A 16,912-nucleotide genomic window follows, 5' to 3' on the forward strand; every position below is an offset into this window, starting at 1 on the left:
TATATATACAACACAGGAAATGCTGAAATGTATATTCAGAGCTGATCTGTTGACATTTAGTTTTAGATTTGTTGGTATGTTAATTGGGTGTTTTCTTACGATTTAGAAAATTTGTTCATAGAAGCAAGGAATAAAAGAGCAATTCATAAAAAATCATTTTTCAATTTAGAGGGGATGGAGAAGAGATTTGCATTAAAAACTATCCACTATATTCTCTGCACTATTTTCTTTAGGAAGCAAGAATGTTCCAGCTTCCCCCATCTTGGAAGTTTTTCCACTTCATCATTAAACAGACCAAGAAAGGACAAGATAATGGAAGTGAAAGTTAAACTGCTTCAGACTGATGGAGGCTCAGCTCAGCCCCAAGAGCTTGGAGCACAGTGAGAGTGTGCATTATAAAAGGCAGAAACAAGATAACTTAGCAGCTCCAATCCAATAGCTTTTCTTTGTTGTTGTTGTTGTTGTTTGAGATGGAGTCTCACTCTGTCACCCAGGCTGGAGTGCATTGGTGCAATCTTGGTTCATTGCAACCTCTGCCTCCCACGTTCAAGTGAGTGTCCTGCTTCTGCTTTCTGAGTAGCTGGGATTAAAGGCAGGAGCCACCATGCCCAGCTAATTTTTGTATTTTTAGTAGAAATGGGGTTTCACCATGTTGGCGAAGCTGGTCTCAAACTCCTGACCTCAAGTGATCTGCCCACCTTGGCCTGCCAAAGTGCTGGGATTATAGGCATGTGTAGAGGACTACGTGCTCACAAACAAGACGTTCCCGATAAGTCCTGCTCTTGCAAACCAAGCAGGGCATTCCTTCCCTGTAAACAGGGAGGACAAAGGAGCCAGCTGCAAACAGCAGACCCTGGGGGCTTGTTTATGTGTAAACATCTTGAAAATCCAGAAAGTCAGGGAAAGGTCAGAAAAACAACTATGTATCTTGTGACTTGGCAACATTCCACAAACGACTGTATAAAATAAAGCAGAGCATGCCATTCGAGGCGGCCGCCATGTTTGTCTTATCTTGTGTTGTCTTGTGTGTTCATTCCTTTGTTTAGGAAACACACGGACCCCAACATCAGGCACAGTGAGCAGGGTCCATGGCTCCATGAGAGCAAGGAACCAGAGGGGGAACACCCCGGGCAGGTAAATAAAGAAAGGGGGACCCACGGGAAAATTATGGGGAATTCCACCTCTCTGGCCTCTGCATATTTGCGGTTACTCCAGGGACTGTTGATGTCTATAGGAGTAGAAGTTAGTTAAAGAATATAAGACTTTGAAGCGATTGTTTGCCCATGTTGAACAATATTGTTATTGGTTTCAATATCAAACCAAAGTGCAGTTAAATAGAAAGGAATGGTTACAAGTGGTTAAAGTCCTGCATCGAGCTCATCAGCGAGGGCAAACGATGCCTCTGACTTTGTGGATTTTGTGTAGTTCCATTACTCAGGCATTAGAGTTACTTGAAACTGACTCAGAGCATGGCGATACTGCCTCAGGAGGTGAGGCATCTGAAGCTTTAGAGAGGAATGATCCTAGAGGGGAACATATTTACTCCCCGGTTGTTGAGGACAAGGAATTGGAAAAAGAGCTAATGCCTCCTTCATCTGAAGGAAATTCTGATTTGCAGCGCATTTTAGAGATGTTACAACAGTTGTTAAAATTGCAAGGTACCGCTGCTCCTGTTTCTCCTCTCTCTCTGCCATGAGCCTTCCCTGTTACCTTCCCTTCTGTTCCTTTGGAAAAGGATTTCCCTTTGCCTCCACCTCCAACCTCTTTGCCTATGTCAGGTCAGGTTTTCTCTGTGCCTCTTCCTCCTGTAGGAGCAAAGAAGGAATCAAAGGAAAAGGATGACTTTGAGGAATTAGATTTATTCCCAATAACACGGGCTGCTTTCAGCCCCAATGCTCAGCTCCCAAACGGTGGCCAGAATGTGACTTTTACAGCCCTACAATTTAAATTTTTGAAAGAAATGAAAGCTGCAATTTCTAATTATGGACCTCAGTCACTATTTGTTCTTGGGCTTCTCGATTCCTTCTCTTTAGAACATATGATGATTCCTATTGACTGGGAAACGTTGGGACAGGCTGTCCTTGATTGTTCACAATGGCTTCAATTAAAAAGTTGGTGGTGGGAGGAAGCAAGAGTACAAGCTAAAAAAAATGCTACCCGAAATCCCCCAGGACCTACTGAAGAGCAGCTTACGGGTTCAGGACAATACGCCACTCTTAATGCTCAGGCAGGCCTAGATGATATTGCTCTCACTCAGATTAAAGCCTTGTTTATAAAAGCGTGGACTAAGGTTGAAATAGTGGGTAAAACTTCTTTATCTTTTGTAAAGATCCTACAAGGAGCCACTGAGCTGTATCCAGATTTTGTAGCCCCTCTTCAAGATGCTGTATTAAAGACTGTAGGTTTAGGCCCTGCTGCTAAAATTCTTTTGGATACTCTGGCTTTTGAGAGTGCTAATCCCGAGTGCCAAAAATTGCTGCATCCTCTAAAAGCTAGTGGAGCTGATTTAGCTGAATACATTTGGGCTTGTGCAGGTGTTGGAGGAGCTATTTACAATGCTCAATTGTTTGCTGGGGCACTTTCTAAGGCTTTAAAAGGCAATTCTAAACAAGGTATATGCTATCAATGTGGGAAACCCGGTCATTTTAAAAAGGAATGCCGAAAAAATTAGGCTCTTCTGCTCTAAAAGAAAAAAGGTTACCATCTGGTATGTGTAAACGATGTGGCAAGGGTCGACACTGGACCAATGAATGCCGTTCAAAAACTGATAAAAGTGGGAATGTATTGTCACCCCTCTCAGGAAACGGGAGCCGGGGCCCGTAGGCTTGGGGCCCCAACAACTACAATGCAGGCCTACCCCAGTACCCAGTGAGCAGTGGCTTACAACATCAAGGAATGACCTCGAGTCCTCCTTAAAGACATCTTACCCTACCCCAGTTTCTCAGCTTTATGCTGCCACTAAGCAGAGTGCCACTGCTGACCTAGCTATTGTCCAACCTTATACTTTATCTCCTAATGGAGGCATATATAAGTTGGTGACCAGAATGTGTGGTCCTTTGCCAAAGGGACATGTAGGACTTTTACTAGGTTGAAGCAGCAGCGCTATGCGGGGGTTAATGGTGGTCCCAGGAATTATTGATTCTGATTTTACTGATGAAATCCTTATTATGGTACAAGTCTCACAATTTATGCGCCTAGAGGCAGGGGAACGTATTGCACAAAGTTTGACGTCTTTGAACCCTATGAGTCCTGTAAAAACTTTGCTGACCTCTGTTTCTAGTAATGTATTGATTGTTGTTCTTGCCTTTGTCATTTTCACAGTCTGCTGGAGATGGTGCCAAAGGGCAAACACCGAATCCCAGTGAGCCCAACATGTAATGATGGTTTTAAAAGAAATTCATACTTGTAAATAAGGAAAGGGGAAATGTAGAGGACTACATGCTTGCAAACGTTCCGATAAGTCCCAATAAGTCCTGCTCTTGCAAATGAAGTAGGGCGTTCCCGATAAGTCCTGCTCTTGCAAACCAAGCAGGGTGTTCCCGATAAGTCCTGCTCTTGCAAACCAAGCAGGGCGTTCCTTCCCTGTAAACAGGGAGGACAAAGGAGCCAGCTGCAAACAGCAGACCCTGGGGGCTTGTTTATGTGTAAACATCTTGAAAATCCAGAAAGTCAGGGAAAGGTCAGAAAAACAACAATGTATCTTGTGACTTGGCAACATTCCACAAACGACTGTATAAAATAAAGCAGAGCACGCCATTTGAGGCAGCCGCCACGTTTGTCTTATCTTGTGTTGTCTTGTGTGTTCATTCCTTTGTTTAGGAAACATGGGGACCCCAACAGGCGTGAGCCACTACACCCGGCCTTCCAAACCAATAGCTTTTCTAGGTTCCTTTATATATCAAGAGCTGAAGTCTTCTGCCACAAATGCTTCTGAGGTTTTATTTTTAATATGTAGCATTTATTCATTCCTAGCCACGAACCATGCACTGTGTTAAGGTACTCACTAAAACCTTGCAACTACCTAGTTAAGAAGGTATTATTACTGTCATTGTACAGATGAAAATGAGACATGGAGATGTTAAGCAACTTGGCAAAGGTCATCCAGAGAAGCAAGTTTGGATGCAAGTGTGGTGCAAGTGGTGTGTGTGTGTGTGTGTGTGTGTGCGTGCACATCTGGGTTTTAGGAGAGGGATGGGAGTCTCACTTTTGGCAGAATGCTAAACCATGAACATGGTCCACTCTGCTTCTCTTTTCTCCCTCTTCTTTACTCTTGATAATTGCACTATACTTCCAGAAAATTGCCAGGTAAGGCACTATCCCTCTTCGTTTTTACATTGCCATAACAGAGAGTTTCACACCAACAGTATTGCCAGAAATAGCTTTTCCTGAAATACAGCAAATTGTGTTTGCACCAAATGGACCTGCCACTTATCCAGAAGTCACTCTGAGCAGCACAGAGGACTTGGCAATAACAATGATGGACGGCACACCCTGCACCCTCCTTTCTATTGTTTATTTGTTATCACCATGCTGCAGACTCAGGTACTCTTTACATTTGCAGATTCTTCCACTCCGTTCATAACAACTACACAAGCCTGAAGGGCAAAAGGGTGAAGGCCTTCACCATCAACAAGAAACCTTTATTGAAGAAGGCAGCACAAAGGAGAATAAGTAGCAGAGAAGCTGAGTAGGTAAGCTTTGAAGTCAAACCAGAGAGGTTCAAACCTTGCCTCTGTCTGGTTGTGTCATTGAGCTCATGGTGGTAGAGGCAAGACATGGTTTGTCTTGAGCTGAATGACCGTGGATAAGTTCCTTGAGTGTACATAAGCCTCAGTGTCTTCATCTGTAAGATGGAGATAATAATAGCACCAACCTCACAAGCTTGTCATGAATATTGAATGACATTAGAAATGCAAAGTGCCTGCCTACATCAAGAACCTAAAAGCTGCCTTTTATTATTGCAGATCTTCTTTGAGTCATGCTTAGTGCTAAGAACGTATTACGTCGCCTCAACCCATACCAGCTGGGTAGGGAGACAGGGCACATATATGAAAAACTATCATTGATAATACAAGGTAGACAACTGTCACACAAATAGCATAAATGCATAGAAAATCCAAGGAAGAAATAAACACCAAATTATAAAAAAAAGTAATTAGATTACAGATGGCAGTCCAGAAAGAGCAGGTAATTTTACCAATACTAAAAGCAATTTTTGAAAAAGAAATAAAATCCAAGTCTTCTGGTACATATTGTAGAATTTTAAAAAATAAAACTGTGCTACAATAATATTAAGGAAAATAATCTTAACAACAGCAGTAGTTGGCTGAGTGCAGTGGCTCATACCTATAATCCCAGCACTTTGGGAGGCAAAGGCAGGAAGATTACTTGAGGCTAGGAGTTGGAAACAAGCCAGCCTGGGGGACATAGTGAGGCCATATCTCTACAGAAAAAAAAAATTAGCTAAGCATGGTGGTGTGGCACTGTAGTCCTAGCTGCTCAGGACGCTTAGTCAAGGGGATTGCTTAAGCCCAGGAGTGTGAGGCTTCAGTAAGCTATGATTGCACCAGCCTGGGTGAAAGAGCAAGACCTTGTTTCTTAATAAGAACCAACAAACAAACAAAGAAACAAAAAAAAACAGCAGTAGTAATTAACACTTGGAAGTCACCTTTTATGAGCCAGGCATTTTATACACATTATCTTATTAAATCCTCAAATTAACCCCAGGAGGGAAGTACTGTATTTTTCCCTATTTTACAGAAGAGAAAATTGAGGTATAGGAAGATAAGTAACTTGCCCAAAGTCCTACGGCCAGAAAGAGGCTGAACAAGGACTTAAACCCAGGTTTTCAAGCAATCACAATGGAACGTTGAAGGGGAGAGGAGAACAGGGTAAGCAGGAGCCAGGGAAATGACAGGCCAACTCTTAGTAGGGGAAACAGACATTCATGGCAAGTTAACGGGCCACCTCTACTGGAAGAGAAAGTTCAAGTAGAGGAGTTAGCAGACACAGAACAGTGTATAAAGCAGATGAAAGAAGGCTCTGAATGCCAATCCAGACAGCAGAGTTTCTCTTTGTCTGTTGTTTGGTTGGGGAGAAGACAGGAACAGAAGACGGGAGTCTGACAATTCTGTAGTTAAGGGGTTTTTTTAGACTCATCTGGTTACAGACAGAGTGAAGAGGAAGAGTCCAGTGGGAGGGAGACCAGTCACTGGCTAACAGCAGCAGCTCTGAGGAAGGATGAGGTGTTTTTCAGGTGTTCCCCAACTTGCCAGGGAGACACAGCCACAAATCCACCTCCCAGTCTCACCACAGAGCATCGAGAAACTGATACTGTCTATCCATCTCTCCCTACAGGCTGTAGTACTCTGTGTCCACAGCAGTAGACAAAGTCCTTTGGGAATCATGAAGATTTTTTTCCGCTACCAGACATTTAGATTCATCTGGCTCACCAAGCCACCTGGCCGGCACTTTCACAAAGATCGCCAGCTTTGGACGCCTCTGACTCTTGCTGACTTTGAAGCCATAAATCGCTGTAACAGGCCATTGCCTGAAAACTTTAACTTTGCTGCGGATGTGCTGGACCAGTGGGCCCAAAAGGAGAAGGTATACGATGATGGGCTTCCAGTAGATGCTTGGTGTCCCCTTATCTCTCAGTCTTCCATTTCCTTGTTCTGTGGTCTACCACTTAATTCCAATGCACTCTTTCACCCTCTTGGTTTCCATTGTTTGTTTTCCAATTGTCCTCCCCTCTCCCCAGGGAAGATCTTAGATCCTCAGCTACAAATGGCTGGGTGGCCCTGGAGCCTTCTCTGTCCCCCATCCCCAGGGTGGTTCCTCACAGAGTTAGGCCTCTTTTCCTTCTCTTCTCCAAGCCCCACGCAACAGTGCTTTGTTTTTAAGTTGGTCACAGGCTTATCCAAAAAGTAGTAAATTGAGTTTTGGTTTTATGAATACAGTTATCATTGGAGTCATTAGGAGAGAATTGGAGGTTGACAAGAATAAAGCAAGCAGCCCTTATGCAATGTTTACAGTGCAGCCTCAGGATGAGTTCTCTGTGTACTGATCCTCACCCCCTGCCAGGCACTGAGCTAAACACTTAACCTAGCAGTGCTTATCAAAATGCACTGCAGGCCCCATGGATGGGAACATGATGTTAGGTACTAGACAGACAAGGTATTAAATAACATTGAATCAATTCTTCCTGTTGAATACATGGAGAAAGCCTTCCTTGAAAACCATTGTGTCTTTAGCACCTAACACTTGCTAAACAGTCTCTTGAATAAAGACCACAGGTAGAAGCTAATCATCTCTAGATAAAATTTAATGGCATAGTTTTTTTCTTAGCATATTTGTTTCTCAATAACCTATTTTTTAGCAAGTGGTAATAACTGTCCAATAATGGTGCTGATTAAATGTATATTCCTTCTTAGGTAAATGTATACACCTAAAAAGTGAGTCAACGTAGAGAAGTATACAAAATAAAGAATAGTGCAGGTGCAGACAGAGCTGACAGAAACAGTGATACTTAAATGACTAAAGATTGAGAAATACTGACCTATATTATTTCACCAAATCTCCATAACAACCTGGGAGGTTTGCAGATGAGGAACTTGACCTCATAGAAACTAAGCTACTTATCCAAGGCCACACAAAAGAACATAAACCGAGTCCCTGATCTTTACAGAGGTTACATCCATAGGAAAGAGACACATCTGTCATATAATGAATTGGAGTTGTCTGGAGTATGAGCACAACGATGAAGGAACACGGAGAAGTCAGTGGAGAAACAAAGAGAAGTCTAAGAAAAGCTCCTAGACTAATTGACCTGTCAACATGGCTTTTAAGGATTTGCCAGCCAGAAAAGATAAAATAAGTTCTCCAGATACGGGAAAGAAGGGGGAGGAATTTTTTCTTTCCAAGTAATACATAAGGCAAACAGGTTTTGCAGTACAGATGACTCACTTTGTAGAATGAAGGGGAAGAAGTTTCCTCTAGAAGTCAATCAATTGATGCCTCCCTCGACCCTGCTTCTTGTGACTTGTGAAAACCACACCTCAGCCTTAGGGTACAAAGAGATGTTTGGTTCTCAATTAAACTTAGCAGATTCATTCAGGTTATTTGGATGGGACAGAATCTAATTTAAGCAAGAAAGAAATTTATTCAAGTACTATGGGAGAGATCACAAAATTAGGCTGGACGCTGGAGAGCCCATCTCGATGAGGACAGGAACCAGGACAGTTCTCTGAGGATGCATAAGCACTAACAACCCATAGACAAGTTTTGTACCAACCATTTTCTATCTTTTGATTCCTCTCAGAAAACCAAAAAGTCCAGAGAGAGAAGGTCTGATTGGCTCAACTTTGGTCAAATGCCCACCCACTGCTCAGGGAAGGGTAAAAGCACTCCGAGGGATTCTCTTTTCAAGGCTGTGTTCAATAGGAGAAGAGCAGTGCCCTCAAAGTCGAACTCAGGGTGCTGTTAGCAGAATGCACCAGAGCCGGTGCCAAAGGGGGAAAACAGCAGATGCCCCATGTAAGAGTAATCAGTCATGTAAACCTACTCCTCTCTTTCCTATGTGTCCCCGGTCAGACAGGGGAGAGACCAGCTAACCCAGCCCTGTGGTGGGTGAATGGCAAAGGGGATGAGGTAAAATGGAGCTTCAGAGAACTGGGTTCCTTGTCCCGAAAAGCTGCCAACGTGCTCACCAAGCCCTGTGGCCTGCAGAGGGGAGACCATGTGGCCGTGATTCTGCCGCGAATCCCTGAGTGGTGGCTGGTCAATGTGGCTTGCATACGAACAGGTCAGTGCCAATATTTAACATTCTAAATCACACAGAAACATAGAAAAACTGAAACTCAAGGGTTTTCTGAAATGTTAGCTCTGATTAAAGCTATGTGTACAGAAGACCAAAAAAAAAAAAAAAAAAGAGTTAAGGTAATCATGATATAATGATAATAACAATAACACTAAGAGGGAGGTATTAGTGTGATAACCATTTTGCAGAAGAGGAAACCAAGGCTCAGGTTAAGAAGACTGCCAAGGTCAGCTGGGCATGGTGGCTCACGCCTGTAAGTTCAGCACTTTGGGAGGACAAGGCGGGTGGATTACGAGGTCAGGAGTTCGAGACCAGTACGGCCAACATGGTGAAACCCCATCTCTACTAAAAACACAAAAAATTACCCAGGTGTGGTGGTGTGCGCCTGTAATCCCAGCTACTTGGGAGGCTGAGGCAGGAGAATTGCGTGAACCTGGGAGGTGGAGGTTGCAGTGAGCCGAGATCTTGCCATTACACTCCAGCCTGGGCAACAGTGCAGGACTTTGTCTCAAAAACAAACAAACAAAAGCTTGCCAAAAGTCACAATTAGAAAGCCATTCTAGTCAGTCACAGCTAGAAAGCTATGCAATCGGAATTTAAAAACAAAAGCTCTATAAAAGCAAATTTGGGTACCAACATCTCTTTGCAGTGCTGGATTGTCTAGGACATGTTCATCCAGATCATCCAAAATTTACTTCTCTGGATATATTTGGATTCTCCCTAGCAAAAAAATTACAAGAAGAAGAAAAAGTATTTATATATCAGGACTTGTAAGAATATGATTGGCACTTCCCAGTTGAAAAATCTCTACCTTTTTTTCAGACTAACTAATGTATTCAATGACACACTTTCTCCCAAAGTAGTAATTTATAATTTACCCCAAATAAAAATTCCGACAGGATTTTTTCCACTCTAGGACAGGAGTTGACAAGCCATGGCCTGTTGGTCGGGCACCTATTTACATAAGTGATTTTAATAGAATACAGCCGTGCTTATTTATTTATATACTGTCTATGGTTCCCTTTGTTTCACAACAGCAGAAATCCTCATTGAGATGGAGATACTACGGCCCCCAAAGCCTAAAATATTTGCTATCTGGGCCTTTATTGAAAAAGTTTTCCAATTCCTGCTCTAAAACATGACATAAATGTTTATAAGTCAATTAAAAATAAAAAAGAATATCAAAGGATAGAATACTGTAAAGAACACAAAGATGTTTGTTGCAATGCTATTAATAATAAAACTTTGGAAACAACTGAATAGAAATGACTGAATTATAATAGGTGAGACTAAGTTTAGTTGAGGTGTGTGTGCATAAGTGATTAAAATTATGGTAACTCAACTTGAAATACTCCTAAAATGATAATTACAAAGATTTCATAATACTGTTGAAAATGATCTTTCTGTCAATATTAAATAAAAACAGCATTATATAAAATTTGTTTATATAAAATTCTTTTTGCATTCACTAAAAACAACCTGCAAATGTTAAACCAGTTGTGTGTTGAGAGTAGATTGAAGGTGATTTGTTATAAAAAAATGTAATATTGCTTAACGTAAGTTATGAAATGTATAAAATAATAATGAAAACTAAACACATAGGTTGAATGGCTAACATAAAACACTAAATTAAATGCAAAGCAAGGAGGTGAGATTATATTTTCTAACTCAGAATTATTAAATCTTCAGTGAGAATATTGAAATTGTACTATACCACACAGCAAAATATTTTGGATTTTTGCTGTAAAGTGTATCCAGTAAAGCCTAAGATATTTGCTATCTGAAATCCACTAGAAGAAAACTTCTCCCAACCCTGAATTTAGCGGTCTACACATTGAGCACATTCACATCACCAGTCTACCAAGGGTACTAATTATTTGTGAGTCATTAAGAACAAGTGGTTTCTAAAATAAATAATCTTAAATTTTTACATTGAGCGAATATTCTAAGGTGTTTTCTTAATCAACTTCCTTATCCTTTTGCATTTATTCACTTTCTCAAGAAGGAATGATATTTAAAAGCTTTTAAAATATATTTATAAAATAAAATCTTTCTAGCAATTCAACTCCCCATTTTTGTATTTAGCAAACTTCAGGGAACTCACCAAGAAATAAGTAGTTTGGCTTATAGCACAGGTCTTGGGAGTTTGGGAAATGTATCTTTGAATCTTTTCTATCCTTTGCCACTTACTGACTTTGTGATCCTTGTGCAAGTTATTATTTATATACTGGGATTAATTTTAAGTGAGATACTGGGCACGTAATAAGTGCTCAATAAACAGTAGTGATTATCTGTAATACTTTATTTATATACACTCCACTTCTTCTTCCCAATAATTCACTTTAGAAAGTACAAACTTTTCTCTTTCATCTAATTTGTCCATGTATGTTCTTCCCAGAATGAACTGGTACTTTAAAATCAGACGTCTCCAGCCAGTGTTTAGGATGAAATGAAGAGGTGAGATAAACTAAGCATTGCTAAAGTAGTCTAGGCAAACCTTGATGATGCCAGACCACTGGAATCCATAGAGTTGAGGGCTGGCTCTGCCACTCACCAGTTATGACCAAATCTCATATTCCATCAATGGGCACAACCACATGGACCTACTAGGGTTGCTTAAAACAGTAGTCTCTAGGCATTTTTGATTGTATAATCTATCAATAAAAATATTTAGGATACACATCTTCCCATCTGGGTATAGCTATTTATTTGCTTCTACTGCACTAATAGACTATGCATATTATAAAACATACAAAAATGAGATAAAAGCATTAAAAGAATTATAGTTTCTCAATAATTTCTAATTCTTTAAAATTTTTAATTTTAAAAATTAAACAGGAATGGAATCTCATTATGTTGCCCAGGCTGGTCTCAAACTCCTGGGCTCAAGTGGCCCTGCCTTGGCCACCCAATGCACTGGGATTACAGGTGTAAGCCACCATGCCCAGCCAATAATTTTTCAGATTTCTATTTTCATTTCTTAGTCCCAATGGATTGTTGAAAAACTCACTTTGGAGACCATTGTTTTTTTTCTTTCTTTTGTTTGTTTGTTTGAGACAGAGTCTCACTCTATCACTAAGGCTACAGTACAGTGGTATGATCTCAGCTCACCGCAACTTCCATCTCCAGGGTTCAAGTGATTCTCTAGGCCTCCTGTGTAGCTGGGACTATAGGTGTGTGCCACCACATCTGGCTAATTTGTGTATTTTTAGTACAGACAGGGTTTTGCCATGTTGCCTGGGGTGGTCTCGAACTCCTGAGCTTGATTAAGCAATCTACCGGCCTTGCCTCCCAAAATGCTGGGACTACAGGTGTGAGCCACTGCACCTGGCAGGAGACCATCGGTTTAGAGAATTGAATGAGAGAGTGCTCGTGAAATGTGTTATAAGCTGTAAAGTGCTAATTAAGTGATACATAATAATGATTCAAACGGACGTTAAAATGTTACATTGTAATGGCCCTCCATTATAATGTCTAGTATATTCCAGACACTTATTGTTGTTATTCCCATTTTACAGATAAGGAAAGAAAGGCACAGAGACATCAAGGTCACAAAGCTTGTAAATTGCAAGGTCAGGATTAGACCCATGGTCTGTCAAACTCTGAAGCTAGTGCTCTAAGGGATCGCTCAGGGATCAGGGTCCTGTGCAATATCCTTGGGGATCCAGGCAGAGGTAGCCGAGGTAACTGAAGAATGGATTGTGATGCTTCTCCTCACCGAGGCACAAAGCCCAAGTCTTCCACAATGGACAGCAGTTCCGTTCAGTGCAGGGCCCTCTGTCCTTCCCAGGGATCGTCTTCATGCCGGGAACAATCCAGCTGACAGCAAAAGACATCCTCTACCGGCTGCGAGCATCCAAGGCCAAGTGCATTGTGGCCAGTGAAGAGGTGGCGCCAGTGGTGGAGTCCATTGCATTGGAGTGTCCTGACCTTAAGACAAAACTCCTGGTGTCTCCACAAAGCCGGACTGGGTGGCTCAGCTTCCAGGAGTTATTTCAGTGAGTATTTTTCCCAGCCAATCTACTCTGCTGGCAACACCACAAATTATAGCTACATTGGGGAATCTCTTTGCCTCTAAGGACTCAGGAACACTGTGAATTGATCTGGGCTCTTACTTAGAAAAGAGTTACCTAATAGCTGGGTATGGTGGTTCACACCTGTAATCCCAGCACTTTGGGAGGCTGAGGTGGGCGAATCACTTGAGGTCAGGAGTTCAAGACCAGCCTGGCCAACATGGTGAAACCCTGTCTCTATTAAAAATACAAAAATTAGCTGGGCGTGGTGGTGCCCGCCTATAATCCTAATTACTCAGGGGGCTGAGGCATGAGAATCACTTCAACCTGGGAGGTGGAGGTTGTAGTAAGCCGAGTTTATGCCACTGCACTCCAGCCTAGGCAACAGAGTGAATCTTCGTCTCAAAAAAAAAAAAAAAAAGAAAAAGAAAAATATTACCTAATAAATGGATTTAAGGGCAGAAGAAAGGGACATAGCTCTGCCTCCACCCTCCTGCTTTCTACTGTGGTCTATGATGAGAATCTTGTGTGATTTGGCCCTTGCTTAAAGCTGGACCACATCTCCTACTACTCTCCCTTTTCTTCCTCAAACATGCCCTACCTCAGCTCCTATTATTTCTTCTGCCTGGAGGGCTCTTCTTATCCCTTTTCATGAGTGGCTCCTTCTTGTCATATTTTGACTCAATATTTTATCCTAAGAAGCTTCCCTTGACCACACTACCTAGAATAGAACTACAAGCCACTCTGTCACATCGTCCTCCTGTTCTCTTCATATCACTCATCATCATCTGAATTATCATGTCCATTTATCTGTTCCTTTATGTAGTCTTTTTGCTCCTCTAGAGTAGGGTTTGGTAAACTCAGGCCCAAAGGCCAAATCTGGCCTGCCACCCTTTTTGTTGGTGTTGTTTGCTTGTTTCCGTTTTTTGTTTTTTTTTTTTTGAGACAGGGTCTCACTTTGTCACCCAGGCTGGAGTACAGTGGTGTGATCTCGGCTCATTGCAACCTCCACCTCTGGGTTCAAGTGATCCTCCCACCTCAGCCTCCTGAGTAGCTGGGATTACAGGCACCGGCCACCATGCCTGGCTCATTTTTGTATTTTTAGTAGAGAGGGAGTTTCACCATGTTTGTCAGACTGGTTTCAAACTTCTGACCTCAAAGTGATCCACCTGCCTCAGCCTCCTAAAGTGCTGGGATTACAGGTATGAGCCACTATGCCCGGCTCTGTTTTTGTAAATAAAGTTTTATTGGACTGCATCCATGCTCATTTATTTACATATTGTCTATGTAACAACAGCACAGTGGAGCAGTTACAACAGAAACTGCATGGCCCACAACGCCTGAGATACTTGCTATCTGCTCCTTTACAGAAAAAGTCTGGCAACCCCTGCCCTAAACCATAAGTTGTAAGAAAGCAGAGACTTTGTTTGGTTCATCTTTCTATCTCTAGTTTCTAATGCACAAATCGTGCTTAATATTTATAAGCGAATGAACAAAAGAGATCACAACTGCAGTTTTCCTCATAAGTAAAATGGCAATAATTATACTGTACTTATCTCAAGTGTTGTTTTGAGGATAAATTAAATGAATATGTGAGAAAGTGTTTTTTAAGCTGCAAAAAATGTGTAAAATGTTAATTAATGGTATTATCCTTCAAAGAGGTGTTGAATAGCTTATGTTTAAAAATAATTCTTCCAGAGAAGTTTATAGAAAGAGAAGACATGTAAACCCTGCTGAATAATAGCACAGTTTTTTTTGTTAGAATGAAATTTTATCTTACTAATTAATATAAACCAAATACTATTGGCCAATCCCAAAATTCTTTCCCAAGGGCCACACCAGTGAATACTACTTGTGTCTTTTATAAGCTGTGTAACCTTGGATAAGTCTAAGTCAAGTAATATTGCTGAAACTCTTTATCTTATCCATAAAGTGGAGACTATGATAGTATCTACCTCATGGGGTTGTAGATGGACCAAATGTGATAAAACATGTAAAATTCTTAGCTGAATGCCTGGCACAGAGTAATTACTCCATAAATATCATAGTAATTATAACAGCTATCATTCTTATTTTCTTTCTTTCTTTTTTTTTTTTTTTTGAGATGGAGTCTCGCTGTGTCACCCAGGCTGGGGTGCAGTGGCCGGATCTCAGCTCACTGCAAGCTCCGCCTCCTGGGTTTTTACGCCATTCTCCTGCCTCAGCCTCCCGAGTAGCTGGGACTACAGGCGCCCGCCACCTCGCCCAGCTAGTTTTTTGTATTTTTAGTAGAGACGGGGTTTCACCGTGTTAGCCAGGATGGTCTCGATCTCCTGACCTCGTGATCCGCCTGTCTCGGCCTCCCAAAGTGCTGGGATTACAGGCTTGAGCCACCGCGCCCGGCTCATTCTTATTTTCAAGTTAACAAAGCCATTCAACAGTGTAGTGATTCCTAAGGTAATGGTATTTATATTATTTGAATATGCATCTCCATTAGTAACATACTTTTTTTAACATACCTCTAATACATGTATTTATTTATAAATTATATACATGTACTTTTATGCATTATACAAATAGCAAAAATAAAAATTTTAGAGGATGAGTAAAACAGTACTATTGTGCCACTGCACTCTAGCCTGAGTGACAGAGTGAGACTCTGTCTAAAAAACAAAAAACATATAATTTGCAATTCTTCTTTTTTCTTCTCTACCCCAGTTGCCTTGCACACTCTTTGAGCAGCAAGCACTTCCACTTCGGAGACTTCTGTCCTAAGAATCTTTGCAATAATCTGTTGAGTCCCCAAGAAACCTTAAAGATGCCACAAAATTTACAACAGATAAAGGACTTTAAATTCATGTGGATTTCAAATTGAAATTTGCACACTTTGGGAGTGGTTTTCAAGACGGAAAAAATCCTCATTTTAAACAAATGACTTTGGAGTGTCATACCTCCAAATGGCCATGGATTGTTTCTCTAAAAACTAGGGAAGGGATAGCCGTCTCATTGCCAACAGTTGGCTAGTTTTTCAGAAGACTACACATAGCAATAATGTGGGCTAATTTTACATTGCTAGAGTTGATCTTTTATTCAATAAGTACATTTTAAGCCTTCTTGCCATCCTTCTGCCTCCCAAGTATAGAAGTCCATTAACACTTTCCAGAATATTCATAATGGGATAAGGGAAAAGGTCAAAATTATAAGCCAGATTGATATGTCTCTTTTTCTGTCCTAGTACAAAGGACCCTGTCCTGTGGGGTCCAGGACTCTGGATTCTGACCATGACAGGGTCAAGATGGTGTTCCAAGCATGGGAACAGCATGACCAAAGATATGGAAGCAAAAAACCAAAAAATACCCTAAGTTGTGCAGGGAATGGACTACAAGCAGTTTGGTTTAGCTAGAGAATAAAATATGGAGTCTGAGTGAAGCCTGGAAGAGCAAACAGGCCAGATTATGGGAGATCTCACATGCCATACTAAATCTTAAACTTGACCCTGTAAACAAGGGAAGCCATTGATGGGTTTTAAGAAGGGAAGTGCCACGGTCAGGTATGGATTTTAAATAGATTTATCTGGCAGATATGTAGAGGATTAGTTTGAGGAGGAACAAATTGGAATCAGAGAGGCCATTCTGGAGCCTCATCTAGGGCAGAGATAATAAAAAATCTAAATCTGAGCTCTGATGAATAGGATGGAGGAAAGGAAACAAACTAAACAACTAGCAGGACTTGAAGAGTATTGGATGTGGAAGATGAAGGAAGAAGGAGTCAAGGCTGAGCTGCTTTTTGACTTAGGTGATTGGTGGGTAGGTACCATGAGTTGGAGAAAGAGCCAGTAAATAAGGTTAACATAACAAGTTTAGAGTTGGACATACAAGATTGAAGGGTCTGTGAACATTCAAATGTCTAGCAGGTAGTAGATACATGAGTCTCAGGGACAAGAGGCAAAGATACAAAGCAAGAAGTTATTAGTATATAATTAGCTCTGAAATCTGGAAAGGCATAACTCAGAACTCAGGTATTCAAGGAAAGGAAGTCAGATAATGAAATCACTGCTTGAAAATCTTCCTGTCACTCACAGGTTGTGATGCTTTTTCTGATA

At 41.3% G+C, this 16,912-nt stretch overlaps 1 protein-coding gene and 1 long non-coding RNA gene across 4 annotated transcripts in view; one reads left to right on the forward strand and one right to left on the reverse strand.

The window, feature by feature from the left end:
* Positions 1-16,912, reverse strand: part of LOC114670776 (uncharacterized) — an 80,246-nt gene that overhangs the window by 40,570 nt on the left and 22,764 nt on the right. Inside the window, exon 4 of one of the 3 annotated variants that reach the window (XR_013400842.1) lies at positions 9,184-9,319. The exons of the other annotated variants lie outside the window; for them this stretch is intronic. This is a non-coding gene — a long non-coding RNA (uncharacterized LOC114670776). The remainder of the gene's footprint in view (positions 1-9,183; positions 9,320-16,912) is intronic. 3 annotated transcript variants of the gene reach the window in all.
* The window catches only part of ACSM4 (acyl-CoA synthetase medium chain family member 4), a 28,613-nt gene continuing 14,300 nt past the window's right edge, over positions 2,600-16,912 (forward strand). The window contains exons 1-3 of the mRNA XM_028829232.2: positions 2,600-6,606; positions 8,593-8,803; positions 12,609-12,816. Of these exons, the coding sequence (XP_028685065.2) occupies positions 6,241-6,606; positions 8,593-8,803; positions 12,609-12,816 (785 nt within the window). The 5' untranslated portion in view covers positions 2,600-6,240. The remainder of the gene's footprint in view (positions 6,607-8,592; positions 8,804-12,608; positions 12,817-16,912) is intronic.

Source organism: Macaca mulatta, chromosome 11, assembly GCF_049350105.2.
Source record: "Macaca mulatta isolate MMU2019108-1 chromosome 11, T2T-MMU8v2.0, whole genome shotgun sequence".
NCBI classification, from domain to species: Eukaryota; Metazoa; Chordata; class Mammalia; order Primates; family Cercopithecidae; genus Macaca; species Macaca mulatta.